At 38.4% G+C, this 11,963-nt stretch overlaps 2 protein-coding genes across 2 annotated transcripts in view; both read right to left on the minus strand.

Annotated features, from left to right (window-relative positions):
- Positions 1 to 1,884, minus strand: part of c5 (complement component 5) — a 23,615-nt gene extending 21,731 nt beyond the window's left edge. The window contains exons 1-5 of the mRNA XM_016486345.1: positions 1,757 to 1,884; positions 1,387 to 1,582; positions 1,114 to 1,267; positions 920 to 990; positions 737 to 831 (exon numbers count right to left, since the gene is read on the minus strand). Of these exons, the coding sequence (XP_016341831.1) occupies positions 737 to 831; positions 920 to 990; positions 1,114 to 1,267; positions 1,387 to 1,582; positions 1,757 to 1,824 (584 nt within the window). The 5' untranslated portion in view covers positions 1,825 to 1,884. The remainder of the gene's footprint in view (positions 1 to 736; positions 832 to 919; positions 991 to 1,113; positions 1,268 to 1,386; positions 1,583 to 1,756) is intronic.
- A 1,425-nt stretch (positions 1,885 to 3,309) lies between these two features.
- LOC107688643 (PR domain zinc finger protein 12-like) lies at positions 3,310 to 6,893 on the minus strand. The gene is made up of 5 exons (XM_016486355.1): positions 6,674 to 6,893; positions 4,811 to 5,001; positions 4,555 to 4,710; positions 3,965 to 4,079; positions 3,310 to 3,813 (listed from the first exon to the last, which is right to left on the minus strand). The coding sequence occupies exons 1-5, from the start codon at positions 6,891 to 6,893 to the stop codon at positions 3,389 to 3,391; spliced, it is 1,107 nt and encodes a 368-aa protein (XP_016341841.1). The 3' UTR covers positions 3,310 to 3,388.
- Positions 6,894 to 11,963: the final 5,070 nt, after the last annotated feature.

An 11,963-nucleotide genomic window follows, 5' to 3' on the forward strand; every position in this document is an offset into this window, starting at 1 on the left:
TATATTATTATATTATATTATATTATATTATATTATATTGCATTTATACATATAATATTATACTTTACATAACAATATACAATATACTTTATACAAAAATATATTTGATACTATATAATATCTATATAGGGACGTTATTTCTGGGTCCAATACATTGGTTTTCGTGCACGTCAGTAAGCCATTGACAGATTTCCCCCCCAGTCTTTGAAGCATATTTCCTACATTACTTCTTTTTTTTCAGTCATTCAATTTAGACGTGCATTTCTATTTTTTCTGTCCTTTTTAATTATTTCATTTATAAATTCATTAAAAAACGGGTAATAAAGTGTACAATAAAGTACAATCAAAACTTTATTTATATTATAATCACATCGCACTTGAATAAAGTTAAAGGTGTAATCTGCCGATTGTCCTGCAGGTGACCGCATAAATCTGTCTTCTTACGATGCACTTAGGGCTTTACGATTACTCCAGAGCACTCGTAGATCTACGATGATTTTCAAGTGCTAGACTAAGTAAGTTACGATGCTTCTGGGAAACAGACCGTAATATTAAGATCAGTCGTACGATCGTTTTTACGAACTTAGGTTTACGAAGCTTTTGGGAAACGCAGTCCAGTATGATCCAGCCTGGACAGCCATAGAAATTCACAAGCAAGCTGGTCTTCAGTGTCACTATTATTCCTAATAAGCATTTAAACATCAGATCAAATAATAGGCTAGACTGTGTGTCTTACATGGGCTTTAAAGGTATTTTGAAAGGTGGAAGAAGTGGTTTTGCTCCATTGATGTCTGTCATATCAATAATCTCTACTTTGATACCATTAGGGTCCTAAAAGGAAGTTAAAACACCAACAAGGTTATCACATCTATAGATCATAATTCATGTGAGGTATGAGGCTATGAAGAGAGATACTCACCACGAATGTAAGGGTGACGGTTCGTCTAGATTTCCTCAGCTCCTCGTTGAGGGAGTAAACTCGCACTTGTACTAAGAAAACAAACAGATTGAAATGATTGTTTTGAGGTGAATCGCTCTTTGTTTACCCACTCCATCTTTCCCTTTATACATAAATTCGCGCTCTTACACACGACAGATTTTTATCATACTGACCCTCTTGTTCGGGTGTGTATAACGGCTTGTCAGTCTGGATAAAGAGAAAACCGTTAACAGTAGTGACTGGGATTTTTTCATGTGCAGTGAAAGCAGAGGAAATCGCCTGAAGGTAGACATAATTGTCCTCTTTAGGGAAATCTGTCGGCATTATCTGGGAAACAGAAAAAAAGCATTTTCAGAACATATTCATGAACAACATCAAATAGGGCAAAACTTTTCACATGCTTTGTAACTGTAAATAACACCTTTCATACAAATTTGCAGCCCCACCCGTAAAGTAGCCGATGCTTGATAGTTATTCGCAGCGTTGAGCTTCAGGGACTGAGATGCATATTCTTTATAACTTGGTGCTAGTATGTTCTTTAGCTTAAGATCTACTGTAATTTCCTTGTCATAACCAAACAACTGCACCACCACCTTTTCCGAAGCATCGAGTCGCAGCAGTTTAGGTGCAGTGATTAAGTATCTGTAAAACAAAACAGATACTTGTGTCTGTGGGTCGCTTTCAGAGCTTGACAGATGCGAAAAACCAAACAATTTAAAATATAAATGCCTAATTTCAGACAAACATGAAGGATTACTCACAGTCCAGTAGGCTATGTTCAGTAGAACATTTTAAATGATGTAAAATGCAACTTACACACTTCCCTGGACAGTGATGCAGACGAAAAGATGAAGTATACAGAGCAAAAATAAACGTGCCATCATAGACTGTTTGCTCCTTGAAAAACAGGCCAGGCATTTGTTTTGTCAGCCAAATCAATAGCCTATCTATTTTGCTTGCTCTAAGTTACTTATTAGCTCAACTGTCTTGAAACAGGTCCCAAAAATGTTTTTGAGGTTTAGTTTCGTAAGAATAGCTATAGTCTAAATATGATGACTGCGAAATGCATCAGTCATAATGATTAGTTTAACTGTTTGTGTGTAAAAGTTTAACGTTTGATTATGAAATGCTTCTATCATCATGGTACAGTTTGCTTAGTCATTTTGCAAGTCACAAAAGCAAAGCTCAAATCTATTTACAACTAAAAGGGGATTTCATGGAGTTTTTTTTTTTCCATGGGTTGTTTTATTATTGTGCAATTCTAGTAACATTTGGACATCAACCCGACCCTTGACTTTTGTCATTGATTTACTGAATTGAGTAAAATGTACACATTTAAACAGAAACCCACAATGGCAAGATGTTGAAAAGCCCTCATTGCGGGTTCTCAGAGAAGACAACATGGATATTTTGTGTCATTAACTGTACAAAATAAGATAAATAAGTGATGGCAACATATATTACTTAAACAAGTACTACTTACTCATCAAATAATTTAACCAATTTCAACTTTAATTTTTAAGTTATTCAAGTTTCAACAAGACACAATTTTTAAAAAAATGAGTTGAAATGACTTGTACAGCCAATATGATTATTGTTTCTAAGTTGAATTAGGTGGACATTTCTGCAGACATTTACATTTTTAGGTCTGTTCACAGCCCTGCTTAGATGTATTATCATAGCAAAAAAGTGACAAAAATATGAGATTGTTTGTTAATTATTTATTGAGCATACAAGTGAATACCCAAATAATTTTATATAAGCAAACATAGTATACATAATATAATAGAACCAAGTTTTGTAATAATACTTGAAGCTTTACATACATACACAGATAAAGTGACTATTCCATGTTTTTGGAAGTAAATCTTCAAATCATATGTACATTCCTTTACATACTTCATATTGTTCATTCACAATAAACATGCTTTGAGACCCACTGCTCTGATTGGGCTGCAGTGACACAAATCAGTCACTAAGTGGTGCTTGATCCCAGTGGATCCTTCATAGTGGCTAAAGTGAATGGGGTGATGTGGCTTTATCCTTAGTGGAATGGGACAAAACAATAGTATTTCATGCAAATATGAATAAAAGATACACTGACTACTGATCAACTTAAATGATAGTGTTTGATCAGATATAATGTGGCAGATATCCGCCGGAAAAAAAGAGCCATCATTGTGTGAAAAGTAGTTCTGGCAATGAATTCAACATGAACATACGAAACAGCCCTTCCATTGCCATCGTTTTCACTTCAGTGCTGTCATAACAGAGTTCTGCAGGCATCGTTCATCATATCTGACCACTTTTTCACCTTTAATGAACCGTACAGCATCCGCTAAAGGTGAGAGTACTCAGGGCGGGCTTGGTATAGACAGACTTCTATGAGCCAGCAGCACTGAAGAACAGCCTGTGAGTCTGCAAACATCTTAGACGCTTCATGCATTCTCATAGCACCATGGTGGGAATGTGATGCAACAGTGAGATCGGGTGAGAAACCTGTGCCAGTTGAGGTGGTGGAGGAGGGGGCGAGTGCGCCTGCAGCCCTACTACAGGCCCTGTGCTGGTTGGCCGGTGCCTGGCGCTCTTCTGGTGCGCCCGCAGCCCTGCCAACTGGGAGTACGCGCTCTGGCAGATGTGGCACTTGTAGGGGCGCTCGCCTGTGTGGAGGCGCACATGGTTACGGAGGGTGGAGGACTGGCTGAAGCGGCGGTTGCAGAAACGGCAGACGAAAGGCTTGTCCAGAGTGTGTATACGCATGTGAGAGCGCAGGTTACTGCGGGAGTTGAAGCCGCGGTGGCAGATGACGCAGCGCATGCGGCAGGCGGTGGAGAGCGCTGTAGTGGAGGAAATGTCGCACAGGTTGAATTCATCTGTGGGGAGAGGAGAGAGCTTGGTCAGCAGACAGGAGGGTCAGGGACTTCAAACAGATGCTAATGGGAGTTTTAACTAAGACTATTGTAGCGCTGTGATAAAGATCAGCCTGAAACCCACCCAAAGCCCTGAAGTGACTGAATTACTCACCATTTTTTTTACTCTTCTGCTGTTCATCCTCTATGCCAGGGACTCCTGGGATACCCAGGAAGGTGTTGTGGGAATTTCCATACCACACAAGCAGTTCCTGATCTGGAGGTATTGTCTGATAATGAAAAAAAAAAACCCAACAACATATAAATATAAATGCATATATAAAATATATATAAAAAAACGTTTAAATTTGGAACTAAAATCAAAGTTTATTTACTTAAGTAAATAGATTATAAATAAATAATAAATATTTAAATAATAGATATTTGATAGAAATAATAGATGAATTAACTACCAAATTATAAATGTCTATCTATCTATCTATCTATATTTTAGTATTTCAACTTACTTTAATGCTGCCTTACAATTTGAACCAAAATCAAAGAGTTTAATTACTTGAGAAAATCTAGTTGAATCTCTAAAAAAAAAGAGAAATAATAAAAATTTACATTTAGTTTAATTAATATAAACGATGTTAAATCAATGGAATAATATTTTATTATGCAAGTACAACGACATGGAAATTCTAAATATAAAAATTATATATATTTAAATTATGACAACTTCAAGAGGTATAAAAAACTAACCTCCACTGCTTTGTAAAATATGCTGCTTCCTATCTGCACGACCTCCAGGTTCTGTTCTTGCTCGTTGCGCGCGCATTTGATGTAAGTCATCCAGCTGCGATGATCCTCTTGGCTGGCATCGATGAAATAGCGCACCGTGCCGTCTTCGTTGAAAACCTGAGAACATCAAAAACGCTTGCCATGAGTCTCTGACTTTTACGAGGATAAACTCCAAAAAACGAGCCTATGCATGCGACACCTGTTGAACGTAGCTTACCTCCCACATGAGATTGTTGTTCTTGAAGAGATCTACATGCTCGGGTGAAATGACCCTCCCTGTGAAGGGACCCATCTCGGTGCCAGCTTTTATCCAGGTCTTGGAGAAGATGCCAAGTCCTTCTCCAGGGATTGAGCTCTGCGCAATGATGACTTCACTTGGCAGCACTAAACTGGAGAGTTTCTGGACCTCTGGGGATAGAACGTAGCAAAGAAAGTAGAAGGTTAATTTGGAACATTCAGTTTAAATAATAAAAACCAGGAAACGAATACGGTAAAAAAAAAAAAAAAAAAACTTGAAATGACGCAAACTATTTACAAGCACATTTATATCAAAAGAAAAAACAAAGAAAGAAATTAGTTATAGTGTAAATTTGGAACAAAATGCATTAAATAATCTTTTATATTGTAAAACTATTATATTTTATTCAAGGCCCATATAACGGAACGCGCAATGTGTCCATCAGTAAGACTTCAAATGCGGCTTTCAGGCGAGACACAAATAAATGTCAAACGCGTCTTTACGTTTAAGAATTCACCAATTTTCTACGCTTTAAATGTGACGAGGCTATATATTCATAGGTAAGAAATAGCTTATTCCGTATTCATTATCCTTTCAGAAACTTTGTAGCACTAAATGTGTGCTGAAAGAAACGAGAACTTTCTTTAAACGGCCCAGGAATTTGTGACAAAACGCAGAAAAGGAGATTAGCTGCTTGACATGGTGTGAATAGCGGTAGAATCAGCTTTCACGGCATATTAACATCGGGACGGAAAACTTTAAATGCGCCTGAGAGGAGAGAAAAGTGTCAAAGCGGGGGAGTGGAGACTGTCCCGAGCTGATGAATGACGGGCTTTTCTCTGTCTAACGTCCTGGCTTCACTGGCAACTTTCTCAGGTCAAGCACAACGTTACCCTCATGATTTTAATAGCCTTATTTAATTAAGTTTCACTTTGTCAGTAAGTGACTGCAGGCTTTGCAACGCTTAAATCTCGATTTTATTATATGCATTTAGAATAAATGTTAATATCGCATATATTCTTGTGCGAATTATTTAATGACTTTTAAAGGGTTTACTTTTTTTGAAGGAATTTCTGCCACTAATCTTTCTGTTGAAGTTCGTCTCGCGCAACCCAAATTGTCTTTCGGCCCACAGGCACATTAAGCTAACCATTAAATGTCCTACAGACGTTTTAAACAAAGCAGTAAAAACATTATTAGCTTCCAATGTGTAAATAATTTATAGTAAAGTAACACAAATGAGACTTGTCAATAAACATCCCAGAACTTGAGCAACTGTTGACATCTCCAGGTGAAGGCGCAAGCGGCTATTCACGCAGTCTGGTTTTATGGTAATGACATTTGAATGAATTAATGAATGATGCATTTATATAGCGCTTTATTGTGTTGAAATGTATACTGTAAAAGGAAAAAATTATTTTAAGATCCCCAATTCGCCAGCCAGAAATCATAATGTATTTTTTTACCTGTACAGTCTCTGAATAAGCACTGTACTGCATTAACTATTTTAATTAAGTTTTTGTCCCCTTTTTAATCGTCATAAGCCACTAAACTAATAAAGTGCCTTTTGCATTATTTTACAATAGACTTTTACATATATTTAACTTTTTTTCTCTCTTTAATGTGCCTATTTCAAGCACTTTTAATGACCATTAATTTTATTTAAAACATGCCATACACAAAACTTGCCTTGCCTCTACGCAATTTCATATAAGATCAAATTTGCAGTAAAAATAAATTGTGAAAACTGCTTTACACCAAAATACGAGAGCAAACATACATATTCAAAACTTTACAAACAATCCATAATCAACGAAATCACGTGAAATCTTGCGGACTCACCTCCGGAGAACGACTGCGCCAGGACCTCGGCGGTGAAGGCAGTTTTGGGACTGACAGTGCTGGTCTTCTCCTCGAACAGGTGTTCGCCCAGGACGTTCCTCCAGCGGCCGTAGAGAAAACTGTGCAGGATGTCTGATGTGATGATGTCGGACAGGGCCAGAGTCTGCTGCTTAAATCCAGCCTTCAGAACCAGAGCATCTGCAGGCAACACTGAACCCATGATGAGCCAAATGCGAAACCCTTAACTAATATCCCTGCGATAAAAAGCCGAGAGTACCCCCCTTGCTGTTAAATGTAGACCGAATATCTATGTTGCAAAAAGCGAATGTAATCGATGAATCAGTCTGAGGCCAATGCAATATCAATATGCTCTCTTCTCGCTAAGTGTCGAGAGAATGTTTCGCCTTTCCAAGGTCCCGGTGGGCTTTATACGCGTCAGGTCTGACCCACGGTAATTAGTTATTAATGACCCTCCCCTTGTGTTCTTTAGACTTGTTCAACCAGAGGGAAAAAACGCCACACTCTTTATTGAGTGGCTACTCCTGAGAGGGTGGGGGAAGAAGGGGGAGCCATGTGTGTGTGTTGATGTTCAGGATCCAACACCCGCGTTTTGGCTAAAATAACAAGCCCCATCTCAGCACCGTGAGCTCCGCTCCAGCTGTTTGCTTCTGAGAGAGGAACAGGAGCACTTCTGGCATGGAAAACCAGGGGTTTCACCCTCCCCTGCTGAATTGGATTTGCACAAGTACAGATTGATTTGTTTTTATTGCACTATACTGGTTTCATAAATAAGGGCAAACTTAGCCTGCATGGGGTGAGAGATGCAGTCATGTTTTTCTCTTTTTAGAAATACTCTGGGGTTTTGCGATTAATATTGTGATGGAACTGACAGATCATATCTCAAGCATTTTTAATTAAACGATATTTTCATCTGAGGAAATGTAAGTTTGGTATAACGTGCAATGACACTGGCATGCGATTTGAACTTTCTTTTGCATGAATTGATTATTGATTTGGAGGATATGACTGTATAGATCAACATGCGTTTCTATACGTCGATAAGGACAGTTTCCCCAAAGTGATTTTAAACTTATGAAGATAAAAAGCGAATATTCGTTAGTTTGGAAGAAAATGTTATGACTAATGTAAAAGCTGCATGCATAGCTTATCAAGTGGCGACAGAGCTTGTACAGCATGCGATGATAATTAACAGACGGCAAATCAATATTCTATGAAATAATCAGATGCTAAGAATGGCGTGGAACTAATTGTGAGTTCAATAACAGGGTGATAAAGAAACTTGCTGCTGCGCGTAATGCCTTTTGCATTCATGGGCTTCGTCTGTCCCGCGCGTCTCGGTTGCACAAAGCTGCAAGCTGTTCTGCGGTGCTTTTATCACAACAGAAAGGAGACAAAAATCCCACAATAATGGAGATTTGCAAATGTTTTTCTATTGATTTGACTCAATGAACACTGGATTTTTAGGGCAAGGAATAAGAGAGGACTTGGGCTGGAAAGCTGAATTGGGAGCGTGGAGGAGAGAAATGGTTTTTATATGGCTGGATAAAATTTAATTAGCGTAGTACAGCCCTTGAAGGACAATAGAGGACTCAATATGTACCCAATCTGAATCTCACTGGGGATCCAGACCGCAGAAAGTCAAAAGAACTGGAGAGAGAAAAGCAAGCTTTGAGAAAGGGAAGGAGCGAGGCAGACGGCAGGTGACTGGCACGCGTAAAAACAAGAGGGACACTTTTGGCACACGGCTGATTATTTGAAAGAGAGAGAAGACAAAACAAAAATGGAGGTTTCTTCAGGTTTGGCCCACTTAGACCAGCTGAGACTAGGGAGTGAATAGAGCACAGAGACCAGAGGGGGACTGGAAAGCAAACAGAAAACGCGAACAAGCCGAGTCACATCACACAAGTGCTTATGGGAATGTGCCCAAACGGTGGAAGAAAACCGTGGCCAAGAGCAGATATCACGCAAGTATTATGTATATTCATCGTCTGTGTTCCTACAGTGCAAATCAAAGCTCTTATTGAGCGATGGATATTGCAGGAGCACGTGCGCAATTTCCATGGAGAGATTTAAGGGAGCAAAGCATCTGGCTCGCTGCCGCTAATGTGGATTGACACTTGGATGAAGAGGAAAATGTTTGTGTTTTATCAAAGACATTATTAAACGCCTGTTTTGAGTCCAGAACTGTGGCGTACTAATTATGCTGCTGGTTTTTTGGTCATCGAAATGGCTTAATATTTCAAATAGCGACAATATAATGATTTCATTTGTCACTAAAACTAATACAAAGAAAATACAAGCACTACCTGTTTCATAGTCCCATAAATAGAGTATTGACAAATGTCTGTGTGACTGCACAAGCACTGGCATGCAACGAAGAAGTGTTTTAACGCGTCTCCTCAAATTGCATTTGGAATTGAGAGAGTGCGCTGCCAATATTATTTTTTCCTTTCACTTTGAGTTGACATTATGTTATAGACTAGCGTGAAACTTGCGTCAGGTTTTATCACCCAGTTAATCGTTTGGTGTTTATAATTTGGAATTAACTAGACACACATGACGTTAATGACAACATTTAAACTAACATCGACACAATTTAAATATGTAATACACATGTTTCAAATGAATAAACATTCAAAACTAAACATTAATACAGTTTGTTAAAATAGTTTACATTTTTTTTCCACATAGGTCATATAAACTGGAAGAGAGGAAATTAAATCATGCCGATTAAAAGAGTTCCACAGGTGACAGGCAGATGGCAGAAATGCTACTTTTATTATTATTATTTTTTATTTGTGAAATTACAAGATTACTCTTATTATTAATTATTACAGTGCATTTTCAGGCGAGCAGAAGAAACCCGAAGCTCTTCTTTGTGTCTTAAGAATCCTTGATCTAAAGATTACTTTGTAGTTGCAAGCACATGCTGTATGTACATGGATGACTAATTTTATTCTTTTACAGAGAATAGCCTACATTTAAGACAAATCCAGGTGAAATAAATTCTTACATTTTTCACAGAGACACATGCCAATTGAAAACCAATAAGGCTGATGTAATGGCTTTTCACTAATTAATACTAAAAGCCTATAGGCATCTTCCAAATATCTCCTTGATATTTTTATTCATGATACAGTGTACCTGTACAGCTTCATTGATCATCCAATCAGTATGCTCTGAATGCTCAGACAATGATTTGCCGTTAATGATGGCAGTTTCTTTCAGCTTTAGTAACTGTATTATTTGTTGACTCATCTCTAGGAGTTCAATACAGATTGATTATTCTATAAAGTGTCTGTGAACTGCAGAATGAAGTGTTGTATGGAAGCATTATCTTTTCTCTAAAGTAGATTACAAAATATAAACAATCAATGAAGTGTGGATTCTTCCGAGTAGATTTTAAAAGCTTATCAGTAATGGGAATAAAGAACGGAATGATCTGAAAAGGACCAGAATTTGCTTACAGCTGCTGACAGAGTCGGTGGGAGATAGAGACAGGTCTCCCGGTGGGTGGAGACCACAATATGCACCAGCAGCGCATTTGGCAAATCAGTGCGACACAGTTTAGTGAGAACGATCCCAGTAGCAACCAGCAAAGCCCTTTTTTTTTTTTGGTTATAGAGCAACAAACCTGTTGAAAATGCCAGAAGATTTGTTGACAATCAGCTTACTGCTCGATTTTAATTTATACCATTAAGTATGATTTTTATCGTGATTAATTTGATTATCTGTCTTTTAATTAATTATACCTGTAGCTCTGCTGTTTTTAAGGTCTGAATAATAAGGTATTTCAGATGGAATTATGAGACTCAAGAACAACATTCTTACCCCCCCCCCCCCCATGGCTTTTTTTTTCTTCAGGGGTTTCACCCTCCCCTGCTGAATTGGATTTGCACAAGTACAGATTGATTTGTTTTTATTGCACTATACTGGTTTCATAAATAAGGGCAAACTTAGCCTGCATGGGGTGAGAGATGCAGTCATGTTTTTCTCTTTTTAGAAATACTCTGGGGTTTTGCGATTAATATTGTGATGGAACTGACAGATCATATCTCAAGCATTTTTAATTAAACGATATTTTCATCTGAGGAAATGTAAGTTTGGTATAACGTGCAATGACACTGGCATGCGATTTGAACTTTCTTTTGCATGAATTGATTATTGATTTGGAGGATATGACTGTATAGATCAACATGCGTTTCTATACGTCGATAAGGACAGTTTCCCCAAAGTGATTTTAAACTTATGAAGATAAAAAGCGAATATTCGTTAGTTTGGAAGAAAATGTTATGACTAATGTAAAAGCTGCATGCATAGCTTATCAAGTGGCGACAGAGCTTGTACAGCATGCGATGATAATTAACAGACGGCAAATCAATATTCTATGAAATAATCAGATGCTAAGAATGGCGTGGAACTAATTGTGAGTTCAATAACAGGGTGATAAAGAAACTTGCTGCTGCGCGTAATGCCTTTTGCATTCATGGCCTTCGTCTGTCCCGCGCGTCTCGGTTGCACAAAGCTGCAAGCTGTTCTGCGGTGCTTTTATCACAACAGAAAGGAGACAAAAATCCCACAATAATGGAGATTTGCAAATGTTTTTCTATTGATTTGACTCAATGAACACTGGATTTTTAGGGCAAGGAATAAGAGAGGACTTGGGCTGGAAAGCTGAATTGGGAGCGTGGAGGAGAGAAATGGTTTTTATATGGCTGGATAAAATTTAATTAGCGTAGTACAGCCCTTGAAGGACAATAGAGGACTCAATATGTACCCAATCTGAATCTCACTGGGGATCCAGACCGCAGAAAGTCAAAAGAACTGGAGAGAGAAAAGCAAGCTTTGAGAAAGGGAAGGAGCGAGGCAGACGGCAGGTGACTGGCACGCGTAAAAACAAGAGGGACACTTTTGGCACACTGCTGATTATTTGAAAGACAGAGAAGACAAAACAAAAATAGAGGTTTCTTCAGGTTTGGCCCACTTAGACCAGCTGAGACTAGGGAGTGAATAGAGCACAGAGACCAGAGGGGGTCTGGAAAGCAAACAGAAAACGCGAACAAGCCGAGTCACATAACACAAGTGCTTATGGGAATGTGCCCAAATGGTGGAAGAAAACCGTGGCCAAGAGCAGATATCACGCGAGTATTATGTATATTCATCGTCTGTGTTCCTACAGTGCAAATCAAAGCTCTTATTGAGCTATGGATATTGCAGGAGCACGTGCGCAATTTCCATGGAGAGATTTAAGGGACCAAAGCATCTGGCT

This window comes from Sinocyclocheilus anshuiensis, unplaced genomic scaffold, assembly GCF_001515605.1.
Source record: "Sinocyclocheilus anshuiensis isolate Anshui unplaced genomic scaffold, SAMN03320099.WGS_v1.1 scaffold805, whole genome shotgun sequence".
In the NCBI taxonomy this organism is placed as follows: domain Eukaryota; kingdom Metazoa; phylum Chordata; class Actinopteri; order Cypriniformes; family Cyprinidae; genus Sinocyclocheilus; species Sinocyclocheilus anshuiensis.

Bases quoted from the DNA above. Each gene is read 5' to 3' on its own strand.
- LOC107688643 (XM_016486355.1), bottom strand. From the start codon at position 6,893: ATGGGTTCAGTGTTGCCTGCAGATGCTCTGGTTCTGAAGGCTGGATTT. The intron at 5,002-6,673 runs GTGAGTCCGCAA...TTCTATCCCCAG, and splicing joins GGCGCAGTCGTTCTCCGGAG to AGGTCCAGAAACTCTCCAGT. The intron at 4,080-4,554 runs GTTAGTTTTTTA...TTTCATTATCAG, and splicing joins TATTTTACAAAGCAGTGGAG to ACAATACCTCCAGATCAGGA.